This window comes from Phytophthora cinnamomi (genome assembly GCF_018691715.1).
Source record: "Phytophthora cinnamomi strain GKB4 chromosome Unknown Contig77, whole genome shotgun sequence".
Classification (NCBI taxonomy): Eukaryota; Oomycota; class Peronosporomycetes; order Peronosporales; family Peronosporaceae; genus Phytophthora; species Phytophthora cinnamomi.
Window position 1 is genome coordinate 343,483 of NW_027151010.1, and position 12,971 is coordinate 356,453.

The 12,971-nt window shown below is 57.6% G+C and overlaps 6 protein-coding genes across 6 annotated transcripts; 3 read left to right on the top strand and 3 right to left on the bottom strand.

Moving 5' to 3' along the window:
- Positions 1–344: 344 nt before the first annotated feature.
- Positions 345–2,535, bottom strand: IUM83_13951 (polyadenylate-binding protein 1-B; the record flags this gene model as incomplete). The annotated part of the gene is made up of 2 exons (XM_067938656.1): positions 345–2,272; positions 2,445–2,535. 2 exons carry the CDS (start codon positions 2,533–2,535, stop codon positions 345–347), a joined length of 2,019 nt encoding a protein of 672 aa, XP_067785543.1.
- A 397-nt stretch (positions 2,536–2,932) lies between these two features.
- On the top strand, positions 2,933–3,604 carry IUM83_13952 (E3 ubiquitin-protein ligase HERC4; the record flags this gene model as incomplete). The annotated part of the gene is made up of 4 exons (XM_067938657.1): positions 2,933–3,012; positions 3,120–3,185; positions 3,275–3,327; positions 3,408–3,604. 4 exons carry the CDS (start codon positions 2,933–2,935, stop codon positions 3,602–3,604), a joined length of 396 nt encoding a protein of 131 aa, XP_067785573.1.
- Positions 3,605–3,824: 220 nt separating this feature from the next.
- IUM83_13953 (RCC1 domain protein) lies at positions 3,825–4,658 on the top strand (the record flags this gene model as incomplete). Its single annotated transcript, XM_067938658.1, has 6 exons — positions 3,825–3,855; positions 3,921–3,991; positions 4,053–4,098; positions 4,166–4,290; positions 4,364–4,493; positions 4,600–4,658. 6 exons carry the CDS (start codon positions 3,825–3,827, stop codon positions 4,656–4,658), a joined length of 462 nt encoding a protein of 153 aa, XP_067785574.1.
- A 779-nt stretch (positions 4,659–5,437) lies between these two features.
- On the bottom strand, positions 5,438–6,202 carry IUM83_13954 (serine protease family S09X; the record flags this gene model as incomplete). Its single annotated transcript, XM_067938659.1, has 1 exon — positions 5,438–6,202. One exon carries the CDS (start codon positions 6,200–6,202, stop codon positions 5,438–5,440), a length of 765 nt encoding a protein of 254 aa, XP_067785711.1.
- Positions 6,203–7,100: 898 nt separating this feature from the next.
- On the top strand, positions 7,101–9,539 carry IUM83_13955 (uncharacterized protein; the record flags this gene model as incomplete). The annotated part of the gene is made up of 2 exons (XM_067938660.1): positions 7,101–9,071; positions 9,141–9,539. 2 exons carry the CDS (start codon positions 7,101–7,103, stop codon positions 9,537–9,539), a joined length of 2,370 nt encoding a protein of 789 aa, XP_067785550.1.
- Positions 9,540–9,673: 134 nt separating this feature from the next.
- Positions 9,674–12,222, bottom strand: IUM83_13956 (uncharacterized protein; the record flags this gene model as incomplete). Its single annotated transcript, XM_067938661.1, has 4 exons — positions 9,674–9,740; positions 9,805–9,883; positions 9,947–10,080; positions 10,151–12,222. The coding sequence occupies 4 exons, from the start codon at positions 12,220–12,222 to the stop codon at positions 9,674–9,676; spliced, it is 2,352 nt and encodes a 783-aa protein (XP_067785583.1).
- Between the last annotated feature and the right edge of the window lie 749 nt (positions 12,223–12,971).

Consider the following 12,971-nt stretch of genomic DNA (forward strand, 5'->3'; position numbering starts at 1 on the left):
GTCTGGGGCCAGGAGGCTTACCTCTTCTGGCCGCGGGTCACAGAGCGTCTGGTTCATCTCTTCCAATGTTTTTCGTTAAGTTACGACCCCCACCAATTGTGCCTTCCCCGTGATCTTGAGCATATTCTCAGTGTATTCCTTCCACCAACCATCAAAGCAACGACGACCAAAGCAGCCGCTCAACACCAACGACACAAAAGCAGGAGCCGCATCTCACCGAACCTCTCCTTCTCTACTTCCCTGCATACGCAAAGGAAGCCCGCTGCCGCCTCGCCGAATCAAGTGTGACCAAACACCAGACCCCGCAAGACGCCCGCGCAAGCCGAAGGCCACTGGCCGACGACTTAGCCCTGGTGGGCCTCCAGCACGGCCAGAGCCTCCTGGATCTTAGCCTCCAGGGCCTCCGGGCTCTCCAGCAGGTGCAGCAGCTCGCCGTTGTCCATCTCCAGCAGCATACCCGTGATCTTGCCGGCCAGCTCAGGCTGCTGGCGGTGGATGAGCGGGTACAGACGCTCACCGATCATGTTCTTCTGGATCTCCGGCGAGGCGGCGGCCAGGGCAGCCGACGTCAGCGGCTCCGGGCCAGCGTTCTGCACGGGAGCAGCAGGCGGCATCACGCCCTGGGGCGGCACGTCGCGAGCCGGGTGGTTGCGAGCGTTAGCCGTGTACTTGAAGTTGCGGCGGTTGGCAGGGGCGCCCTGGGGACCCTGCGGGCCGGGGCCCTGACGGCCGCGACGGGGCTGGCCGCGCTGCTGCTGCATGGGCATACCGTAGCCGGGCATCGGGTAGCCACCCGGGGCCGGGGCGCCAGGCACACGGGCGCCGTACGGGATCGGGCCACGCTGGACGCCACGCGGCATCATCTGCTGCGGGTACATGAAGCCCTGGCGGGCCTGGGGCGGCAGCTGGCCGGGCTGGCCGTAGAACATCGGGGCAGCGCCGTACATGGGCGGCTGACCCATGGGCATGCCACGGCCCACAACCATGCCAGCGCGCTGCTGGGCGTGCTGAGCCTCAAGCTGGGCGCGACGCACCTCCTTGCGCTGGGCAAGAGCAACGTACACGGGCTTGCCGGAGATCAGCTTGCCGTTCATCTCCGCCACAGCCTTGTTGGCCTCCTCGGGGGTCGAGAAGCACACGAAGCCGAAGCCACGCGAGTTTCCGTTGGGGTCACGCATCACACGCGACGACGTAATAGTGCCGCACTCAGCGAAAGCCTCGCGCAGCTCGTCGTCGGTCAGCTGGTCGTCCAGGTTCTTGACGTACAGGTTGACGCCCTGGTACTTGTTGATGCGCTCCATCTTGAGCTGCTCGAACTTGTTGCGCAGCTCACGCTCGCGCTCCGAGCGCTTCTGGGCCTTGCCGACGTACAGCTCGGTCTCCACGCCCTCGCCAGCGGGGTACGACTTGCCGTTCAGGGCGTCCACGGCCTTGTGGGCGGCCTCCGAGTCCTCGTAGTTGACGAAGCCGAAGCCGCGGTTCTGCTCCGGGTTGGCGTTGTCCTTCATGACGACCGCGCTGAGCACCTTTCCGAAGGGCTCGAACTCCTTGAGCAGCTCGGCGTCCGTCCACTTGGTGGGGATGTTCTTGACGTAGCAGTTGGTCCAGTCGTCGGCGTCCGGGCGGTCCTGGCGCTTCTGGAAGTGGCCCACGAAGACCTCCGTGCCGGCAATGAGCATGCCGTTGATCTTGGCGATGGCCTCGGTGGCGGCCTCGGCCGTCTCGTAGTGCACGTAGCCGTAGCCCTTGCTAGCGCCCGTGGTGTGGTCGATGGCCACCTTGCAGCTCAGGATGTTGCCGAACAGCGAGAACGTGTCGTACAGCGCCTTGTTGTCGATGGACGTGTCCAGGTTCTTGACGAAGATGTTGCCCACGCCCGACTTGCGCAGCGACGGGTCGCGCTGCGACCACATGATGCGGCACGGGACGCCCTTGATGCTCGTGAAGTTCATCGTGTCCAGCGCGCGCTCGGCGTCGGCCACGTTGTGGAAGTTCACGTAGGCGTAGCCCAGCGAGCGGCGCGTGACGGCGTCGCGGCACACGCGGATGCTGGCCACGGGGCCCACGGCGTTGAAGATCTCGAACAGCAGCGCCTCCGTCACGTCCGGGTGGATGTCCCCCACGTACAGCGACGCCGTGTGGAACGGCTGCGCGGCGCCCGTGGCCGACGAGGCCGCCGAGGACGAGGCCGTCGACGTGGCCGCGGCCGGAGCGGCGCTGGCCGGGGCGGTGGCCGGGCTGTTGGTCGGGGAAGTCGCGGAGTTGGCCATTGCTGCAGGAACCGACAACAAGAGGTCAGAACGGGTTGCGCTTTGGTCAAAGGGTGCGGCCCGTTGCACGGCCGGCTGGCCAAGTCGCGGAGCCGTCCGGCCAGCCACGTTGCACTGCTGGGCCGTCCCGGGCGCGGCGCGTGCAGTCCGGCAAGCATACAAGCATGCACATACCTGTCGTTGGCGGAGGGGGAAACCTTTTTTTTTCTTTTTTTATTGAAAGAGAGAGAAAGAGACTGGCATCATTGGCGGAGCGCGGCGCCAGCCCGACGAGCCTCTCAAGCGCTGGGAAATAAGACGCTGGCCGAGAGCCGAGCGTTCACGCGCCGCGATTGGTCCGTTTCCAGAAAGTTCGCGTTCGTGAAGCGCGCCAGCCAATGGGAGCGCGGCAACGCGCGCTTTACGGCGGGCGACCGCAGTTGAAGGGCCTTGGCTCTTCTCTTGTGGACCACACGGGCCTCCGCCACCAGTCATCCGATTCGTGCGCCGCGACAGCAGTGCATTGGCTGAAAAAGGCTTTTAACGGTCCGGCTCTGCGACGTGCGGTCGGTGGCCGGGAGTGTGGCAACAGCCATAAAGCGTAGCCATCTCCCACGAAAGGTCGCGTCAAGTGACGAGCGGTTGCCCTGCTGCCTTGCATTGCTGCAGTTCCGCGGGCCGCAATGGCGTCGTCCATCATCACGCGCGCCGCCGAGTTCTGCTCGTCGCCCAAGTTCGAGCGCGTGTTCGACAACTTCGCCAGGTGCGTCCACCCGTCCGTCTGTCTGTCGCGCTGGCGAGACGGCTGGTTCCGCTGGTTGAAGTGATCCATGTGGCGGCGGAATGTGACGCGGCGCGTGTCTGCCGCAGGGAGCACGCCGATGCGTTCATCGACGCGACAGAGGCCAAGGACGCTGACGTGGAGCACAAGCACGAGTATGGGCGATGCGGCTGTTGTTTGTTGTTGGAGGCATGAGGGTCGCACTTTCCGTTGACGCTGACGGTGCGGTTATTCGCTTGCGTAGATACAAGGAGCTACATGACCAGTATCTCAAGTTGTTCGAGGAGGAGCTGTCAGGTATGGCCCTGTGTGTTGGGGCTGAAAAGATGGTGCAGAGCTGTGACTGACGTAGCAAGCTCTGACCTGCTATGCCACAGACTTCGTCGAGTCGGAGGGCGCGACGATCGAGGAATTTTTCAAGGAATGCCGGGAGATCCGCGACGGACAGTACACGGCGCTCTTTGAGGAGCACACGTACGCCTGGTTTGTGGACCACTTGTTGGCCTGCATGGATTACAAGCACTTCTACGGGCTGATGGTCAACGAGGCACGCCGCCTCCACCACCGCAAGTGAGGCCTGCCTGGTGCTTGGCAACCAGAGGCGAAGCAGATTATTTTCCAGAAGAAGAAACATAGCCAGCAAGTATGCCGAGCACTATGAAATATGAACGGAGTGAGAAAATCTATACGTGCGTGGTCGTTCGTCATGGCCGCCATGCTGTGTGTCGTGTGTCTTCGCAGTGTTTGATTGGCCATTAGTCGAAGCGCTGCACACTAACCAAGCTTTCGCGGCGATGGAGAAGCGCTTGTACGTGTGGGGGTCAGGTGCGTGGTCCGAGCCAGGAATGTCATGCACTGGCAACGGTGGTCATCTAATGGTAGCGGTCAAGGTGGAACTGGGCAGCTCGGACTAGGAACCGAGGTCGATTACGACCTCCCGCAGCGTTGGGACAATGCGCAGGTTGGATCTAGGTTTTCCGGGTCTGCTAGATTTTGTGCACTGATCGCTGTTACTGCTGCAGCAACTGGAGCTGGAGTCTGTGGTGTCGGGTGGCTGTCATAGTGCAGGTTAGTACGATGTTGAGGTGTGAGCAGCTCAAGCTACAGTGAAGTTCTGATGCTGACACATATACAGGTATTCGTGGCGATGGTCGCCTGTTTCTCTGGGGTTTGGACGATAGAGGCCAACTGAGACGATCCAAGCCGGCGCGAACGCAGAGCGTCGTGACTGCTCCCATTCAGCCGGTGGCATTTGAACACGTGAGTTGGCATTTGGATTGCACCGAATGAATTCCTCCGTTGAAACTGTTCGCTATCTGCTTCGCGGAGACAGAAAACAAAGTTGGTAGCGTGCGGGTGGTGGCACACACTTGTGGTGGTGTCCAATGACAGCACGGGAGATCAGGCCTTCTCATGGGGCTCGAACGATAATCTCCAATTGGGTCGCGACAAGAGCTCTGCAGGTGATGAGGTTGAAACAGCGCTGATGGTGCAGTTGCCTCTGCGGTTGCAGGTTTTAAGTATCGCTTGCGGCTGGAAGCATTCCCTCCTGGCTACTGTCGACGGCAGGGTGTTTTCGTGGGGAAGCGGACGGCACGGCCAACTCGGACTGGGGAGTGCAATCCTGAAGACTGAAAGCCCCAAACGCATTGAGGGCTTGGACGGCGCAGCTATCACGGACGTCTGCTGCGGTTGGGAGCACTCAGTCTTTCTCTCCTCGAGTGGGGAGGTGTTTACCTGCGGGAATAATCGACATGGTCAATTAGGAGTGCCGACGTCGGCTTCTACAGCCGTAGAATCCTCCCAAAAGAAAAGGAAGCCAGTGGTTGCGCTACCTGCTCGCGTTGCAGATCCGCGTGACAAGGCTCTGGGTCTCCGCACTGTGCAAGTTGGCTGTGGGTGGCACTTTGTTCTGTGCCTCACTGAAGACGGTGATCTCACAACCTGGGGCAAAGGCAGCCACGGACAATTAGGTCTCGGAGAGCTTGAAAACGCCGGCGAGCCTCAGGTAGTGACATTTACGCACGCCGTTCGGCAGATTGCATGTGGCAGCGAGCACTCGATGGTAGTAACAAGCAGTGGCGACCTGTACACGTGTGGGTGGGGAGAACACGGCAACCTCGGTACAATTCTCGCTTCCCGTCCCAACAAACACTTAGCCTGACAACTAAACACTTTCGTGTGCTTCTGTCTGCAGGTCACGGTGACAAGACCACCCGTTCCTCATTGGAAAAGGTCGACTTCTTCGCGGACGCGAACCTAGAGGTCCTGAGAGTTGCAGCCGGCGGAGCTGTCTCCATCGCTGTCACCCGCGATAGACATCAGTAAAAGACCCAGCCGCTTCGTTGTCGCTAAACACCTCTATTTCGTCCATGGTATTCACAACATTCAGCGTCTACCTACCTAGTTACAAGCTCTTGATCGCGCGCTTCACCTGGTCCTTCTGCACATCGATCATACGCACCTGGTGCTCCAGCTCTTCCTTCATGACCCCTTCGCCGCTACGAATCTGCTTGTGCAGACGCTCCTGCTGCAGTCTCAGCTGAGCCAGCTGCTGATCTAGCTCTGCCTTCGTCTTAGAGTGGCGACCACCAGACTGTGAGACGATGCCAGGAGACATGAACGGCATCCCGGGCGCCATGCCGCCCGAGCTCAGCATCGACGTCGCCGGAGCTGCAGCAGTAGATGCAGCAGCAGGAACGGCGGGCGCCTGCTTCTCCTCGGCAGCCTGCACCGTCTTGGCAGCCATCTCCTCGAACTCGTTCTCCTCCTCCTCGACGCCCAGCTTCTCGTCCGCCTTCTTTCTGAGCTTCTCCACCAGGAACGACTCGTCCTTGCCGGCCACGTACGTGTACAGGCCGTTGGCCAGCACCAGCCCGAAGACGACCCAGTAGAGGCGCATGGCCAGCGACACGGGCTGGTGCGAGCGGTCGCCCCAGTCCGAGCCGATGATGCGCGCGATGGTCGAGTCCAGCTCCGCCTCGTGCTTGTCGGCGCCGAAGCCCTTGGAGACGCGCACGGTGCCGGGCGTCGCGGAGCGGGTCGATGTGCCCACAGTAGTGGACGCAGAAGCAGTAGTCTGTGCCGCGCTGCCGCTGGACGCGGGCTTGGCGCTGGAGCTCCACGCGCGTACGCGCACGCGCCCGCCGAGGCGATGCAGTCGCCGATACATTTGCTGGTTGAGTGTGGGGCTGGGTGGGGTTCAGGGATTGGTGGTAATATCGAATCACCCCTTAAGTAATATTATTAATAATACAGGACACCAATTTTGATTTACTAACTGCAATACTATTATTAATAGGATGGGCAAAGCTAATAGTAAGAATAGTTGCCAAGCTCGAGCGAGCAGAGCTACGGTCGGAAAGGTCTGTTCACCAGTGTCATGGAATCATTGACGAACGTCGACGAATTGGCACAGACGCCCCACGTACCAGACTCGCCTGCCATTAGGGAGAGTCATTGACAACTTACCAAGCACTGCTCTACTCTCTTCGGCATCGGTGTACTGGTGTTTCGCAACCTCAGCCCACGCCACACGACGGGAGAGCCATTTGTCCATCACATGATCTTGTGTGTGTAGGTTAGATTCTGTCAGTGCTTGTTTTGTTTGTTTAGAAATCTCGTCTTCACGAAGAGAGTCAAGCTCGGATTCTGAGGCGTCGAGAACTTCATCATGAGGAGATATGCAGCAGCTAAACAGCAATCGGCCTTGGAGCACCTCATCGGACCCGGTTGCGATATTCAGGGAAGAAAACGCAAAATGAGCGGAAGGATACGAAAGAACAGCTCGGCAGCCACCCATTGCGCGCGTCCTTTGAAAATACTGACCATGAACTTCATCCTGGAATTTAGTAGGATTTCTAGTAGGTTTTTAGTACGATATCGTTGTGGTTATTTTCTCCTAAGTTTATGTTTGTACTAACGACTATACTTGTAATTTGTACTACTAATACTATTTTTATACTATGAGTAGTATTTTGCTCATCTTGCTTTTACTACCAACCCTATCTGGAGTTCCCCCCTGGTACTGAGACCAACGCCACATAATTCAGTGGAGCTCCGAAGAACTCATGACAACGTCGACTGTGGCTGCTGTGGAGGCGGCCGCCGAGCCCGAGCCGGCCGAGGCCGCGGCCCCAGCGCCGACCCGTGCGCGAGCGCCCAAGCCGGCGGTGCCCGCCACGGCGCTGCCTGCAGTCTCGCAGTTCAACCGCCTGGACGAGACGGACCTGGCGGAGGCCAAGAAGCTGGGGCTGCTGCGCGAGGACCTGCCCGTGAGCCTGGACGCGGGCGCGCCCGAGTTCGGCATCGCGTACGAGAAGAAGGGCGGCACCAAGACGGCGGGCTGCGGCGCCGACGTGTTCAGCAGCCAGAAGTCGCTGCAGGAGCGCTGCAAGCAGTTCGCCATGCAGCGCGGCTTCCAGCTCTTCGTGTCGGGCTCGAGCACGCGCACCAACGGCGGCGGCAACGTCAAGTACCGCTGCAAGAAGCTGCACGGCCAGCAGTTCCTGGACCCGGACACGCCCGCGGCCAAGCTGCAGTGCCCCTTCTACATTAACGGCTACGGCAAGGACCAGAACTGGAAGATCACGCGCGCCTGCTTCCTGCACAACCACTACAAGTTCATCGGCTGGCGCGCGGCGCCCCCGCCGGCGTCGACCGCTTCCGCAGCGGCAGCCCACGCGCTCGCGCCGCCGGTTGCTATGGCGGCTGCAGCTGCGGCGGCAAAGGCAGCGGGGGGCAGCTCGGACGTACTGCCGTTGCTGCCGTCACCCGCTGGGGGCCATGAAGCGCCCGCCGCAGAGGTAGCGGGCGTTGCGGTGCCTGCTGTGGAGGCGGTGACGCAGCAGTCGCAGAGGGTCAAGTCGCAGCGGAACACGACCATGTCCATGAAGGCGCTGTGTCGGATGGTGACGGACGAGGTGAGCAAGTACCCGGCGGCGAACGTGATGATGGCCAAGCTGGACGGCAAGACGATCCGGCGCATTTTGCTCGGGCAGGGCCACACCATCAACCACATGATGGCGTCGCGGATCAAGAGGCAGCTGCAAGAAGCGAGGATCAGCAAGGTGAGGACGTCGTTCCAGAAGCTCGGAGGGTACCTCAAGATCGTTGAGGAGAAGAACCCGGGGTCGCTTTCTCAGGTTGAGACGACAGAGAACGGGGCGTTCAGGCGGGCCTTGTTCATTTCCAGTGCCACGCTGAATGCCGTGAAATACTGCCGCAAAATCGTGTCGCTGGATCACATCCAGCACAACGAGGAGTTGCCGGAAACGCCCATGGGGAAGCTGGATGACGACGAGAACGACGACATCATTTGCGGTGTCTATCTGAAGGCCTCAACGAAGGACTTCAACGACGAAGTTCTGACGTTTGCTCTTGCCCTCGTGGCTGAGGAGAACCAAGAGAACTGGGAGTGGTTTTTGAAAGCGTTGCAGAGTACGCAGGCGGCCGATTGGAATGAGTACACGGTGATTGCAGGTCGCACCCGCGGTTTGCAACCTGCGATTAAAACGGTCTGGCCTCAGGCGAGCCACCACTTTTGCATGCGCCGCGTTGTCGAGGACGAGCTCATGACGGTAAAGAAAATCCCGATGACGCCTGAAAAGAAGCAGAGTATCTTTGACCTCGCGCGTAGCGACAGTGAGACCGAGTACGATACCCTTCGTAAGGCTTTGATTCGCACGAACGAGGCAGCGGTGGCGTATTTGGACGAACTGGATCGTGCAAATTGGGTGAAGTATGCGTTCCTTGAGGCGTTCCGGCGACCGACGTTTAACGAACTCACTTCAGACCTCTCGATGTCCCTCGGAAGTGACGAATTGTTTTCACAGCACGCGAGTGCGAGCCACATCAGCTGGTTCGGCGAAGACCCCATTGGGAGCTCTCAACCGCTCTACACCTTCAACCAATATTTTATGAAAATCGCGGAGAACTTTCATCAGCGGCGCCAATCGGTTAAGCTACGCCCGACTCATGAACTTGTTCCGATGCGCGATGCTCAGCTGCAACAGATCCTGCAAGGCAGTCAGCGCTGTGAGGTAAGTTGATGTAAGAGCATTCCTTCTGAATAACGCTTGCTAACTTTCTTCTTGTGTGTCGAATCGCAGTCGATTCCTTGTGCAAATGGGCTCTACATGGTGCGATACCTCGGCCCAACGCGCCTGAAAATCCCAGACAGCTGGCGCCACGTGAACCTCGTCGACTGGGAGTGCACATGCCAGGACTGGCAAGATCAGCAGTTCCCCTGCCTGCACGCGATCCACGCGGCTGAGTTAGAGCAGCGTCGTATCGACTCGCTCTACGATATCAAGCAAAACTCGATCGAAAACTACCTAGCATGCTACGCCACTGCCTTCACGCCATGGCCTGTGGATGCGTCCTCCATCACGCTTGATACGTCACTGAAGACGCCTCTCGACCTCTTTTACACTGAGGAAGTTACTGGTCGACGCAAGCCTGGTCCGCGACCGAAGAGAAAACAAAAGGAAGCAGAGGTCCTTCCATGATCAAGCAGCTGCAGCGTTGGCACTGATGCCTTTGAGTGTGGCAAAGAAGAGGGAACGTGTAGCATTTGAACGTCAACTCTAATTCACGTTGTCGATTTAGTGTCTACCCAATGTTGTCTTCTACTTCAGCTTTCCTATTCATCCATGTCAATAGCCCCCGCGACCCAAAAAGCACGCTGGGCATGTGTAGTGCTCTGCGAACTGTGCAAAGGATTCAGGTAGGTGCAGGCACCCCAAGTGGAACCGTCGTGCGCACGAGGTGCACCTGATGGACGTCGGATTTTCTTCTCTGGTGATCATATTATGGCATTCCATGCAGGGCTCCGGGTTCAAGGCGCTCGCTCCTAGGCAAACCAAAGATACAATGAGCTCACCGGAGGGGATCTGGAGCTAACTGGCTTGTTTACCGTATTTCTGCTCGTAAAACGTTTGCAAAATCTTTTCCATTCGCTGTAGTCCAGGCTCTTCGCGAGCCAAAGCGGCTACAAACTCCTCCACAGAAGCCAATGGATACAGATGAGCTTCGTCCTCGAAACGAAATCTGGCACGAAGTTACCAATCATACAGAAACGTGAGAACTGGATCGATTATTTTGCCACGGCACCACGTACCTCTTCGCAAGCGTGCACATCTCCTCAATTGTCGCCCACGTTTCGGACGCGTCGGTGGCCTTCAATCTACGTCGCCACGATTTGGCAAGATGAAAACGCAGGAATCGTCGCGCCAGCATATATTTCTCCATGTGATCCAAGTCCTCGGCTGCGCTTTCATCAAGATACTTCCTCACAGGAGACCCCTCATTCAGATCTTCACCTGTCGATACACTACTCTCCTTGGAATCCAGCATATTGAAAAGAGGTTGTACCAGCGACGAATACAAGTAGGACTCCTGTAGTGCCCAGTGAATAGCTGCTCCAAGATCCTGGTGCTCGTACGGAGCCATAGCTGGAAAGGGCGTGCCATCTTCATCTAATAGCACACGACCTTGGACCCCATCACCGCCATCTACATTCTCGCCGAAATCTTCACTTTCGATAAAAAGCACTCGCATCTTGAATCGAACCGAAGATGATGCCAGCGAGGAGAAGACGCCCTGCAAAAACTGAGGCGTCGATGACGGCGAAGCGCGCGGGGCCAACAAGTTAGCAAATTGGCGCGCAAAGTACTCGCCACAAACTCGGATTTCGTGCTGACTGTAGAGATCTCGCCCGCCGTATGCACGCCTGTATATCCGCTTAGATGCATCCATCACACTTTCATCATCTGCTTGACTGCTGCTGTACAGTTCGGACGGACTTGCCATCACGCGCGCAAGCTCACGCAGTGCCTGTAGCTGCGGTGTACCCGGCGCAGTATCAAAGCGCGTGACCATTGTCTCGACGTACTCCATAATAGTGCCGTAGCGAGTCAAAATGTTATCCACCATGATGGCAACTTGCTCGTCCTCCACGTACTGCAGACTCAGGCACGAGAGATCAAAGGTTCGAAAGCGAACACTCTTTTTCATCTTTTTGGGTTTCCTAATGTCCTTCAACGAAATTCGTCTCTTCGGTCTCGACACTTCAGCATTCGGTGACTTGGGCAACGTGGATGGCGTCGACTTCGGTGTCTTCGGTGGGAATGAGCGCTGAGCGAGCCCCTCGCACTCCGCGATACCAATACAAATCGTGAAGACACTTTCAAACGGATTCGAATCGCTGGACGTAGATTTTGAACTACCCGAGAACTGCGCATCCCGGAGAGCATTGAGTGACAGCGCAAAGAAGCAGCCTGAGATCGTTTCTGCCGCTAGCAAAGAGTCGCAATAGCCGGACACCAAATCCACCGGCGTCTGTGCAGCTGGAGCCTGGGTAGTCTCTAACGCTGAATCAGGGCTTGCTGCTTCCTCTTGTTCTTTTGACGCATAATTTAATCCTTCAGCTGGCTGCGACGATGGAACTGTTGTTGGAGCTGGAGGCTTCGGCGACTCGGTTTTAATATGCTGGAGTCGTCGACTTCGACGCAGCGGCAACGTGATCGTCACCGATGCTCGTCGTCGCGGCGTCAACTCCGACACCGTCTTAGCTTCCGAAACACGGTCCGTCTTCTCCGTGTCATCCTCCGACTCAACGCCCTCCAGGCTGAAGGAGAACGCGTCGCAGTCCCTCAATTCCTTCTCCTTCGCAATCGTCTTGGCTTTCTTGCCGCTGCCCAACTCTCGACTGTACTTGCGGAAGCGCTTCGGTGGCTTCGACGCCTTCGTGGGCGTGTCCACAAACTCTGCACCCGTTTCCTCGTCTTTCATGCTTACAGAGCGCGTGACGCGTTTCTTCTTCTTGATCGACGGCTTGGGCCCCGCTCCAACCCGCTTCTCCTTGGGCCCGGAGGCTGCCGAGCCCGCCCCGACGCTGCTCTCGGTGTCGGAGGCGTCTACTGCGCGTAGCTCGTCGTCTAAATCCCGTGGAATGGCCGCGTCGGCCGCTGAAATCCGGATATTGGCCACTTTCCGCCGCAGCTTCTTGACCTCTTTGGACCGCGTGGAAAACGCCGGTGAATCGCCCCAAGGACTTGACCTGGAGGCGTCATACTGTTGCGTGGAAGGCGGCGGGGTTGACGGGGGAGAGGGCGACGGCTTGCGCGTCTTGAGGCGCAGCGGGGCCGCCAGGAAGCGCCGGTAGATGTCCTGAGCGCTCGGGTCCGCCATGACCTTTAGCTGGATGGAGTGTGGAGGGGTTTCAGCGAATGAGCGCGCGGCGTTCGTAGTCGGCACCGGATTGGCGGAAATGGTTACTCGTAGTAACTCCAATATATATTAACGATATTAATATAATATTAATATAATATCTATATATAAGAAAACGAATTACTATGTGTTATATAATATTGATAGATTTGAGCTAATACTATTTTGACAGTAATAAATCGACCAATGTAATATGCTGGGCACCGAAGATTCAGTTAGTTATGCCTGGTTGCTACTACTTGCTACTAAAACTACTGGACACTCTAGAGAATTGAATGTTTGTTTGTTAAGCATCAACGATGACACACCTAATAGGTGCCGCCTTTGACGGCGGAGGGCCGCGGCCTTAGCGGTTACCAGATTGGTCTCTGGTCGAAGATCCTTCTATTGACCAAGTCGCTACTTCATGCTGTAAGCTGTTCTTGTTTTTTGAGTAGATTATATCATACATACCCACCAGGTACAACCCAAAAAGCACTGCCCTGCCGATGAGGCCGACCTACGTTGCAGGAGAGACCAAGAGCGGCTCGCTCTGTCGTCCTGCATGATCGTGGTCAGGTTCGAAATAAGTACCTAAATATCATAGTTTGAATATAGGTGACCCACCCCGCCCGACCGCTTTTCCCAGGGTGGCCCGACGCACTTTTCGGGTACCTGAATTTACCTGGTTCATTTGCCGCATAAATTCCTAGGCGGTGAAATAGTTATCA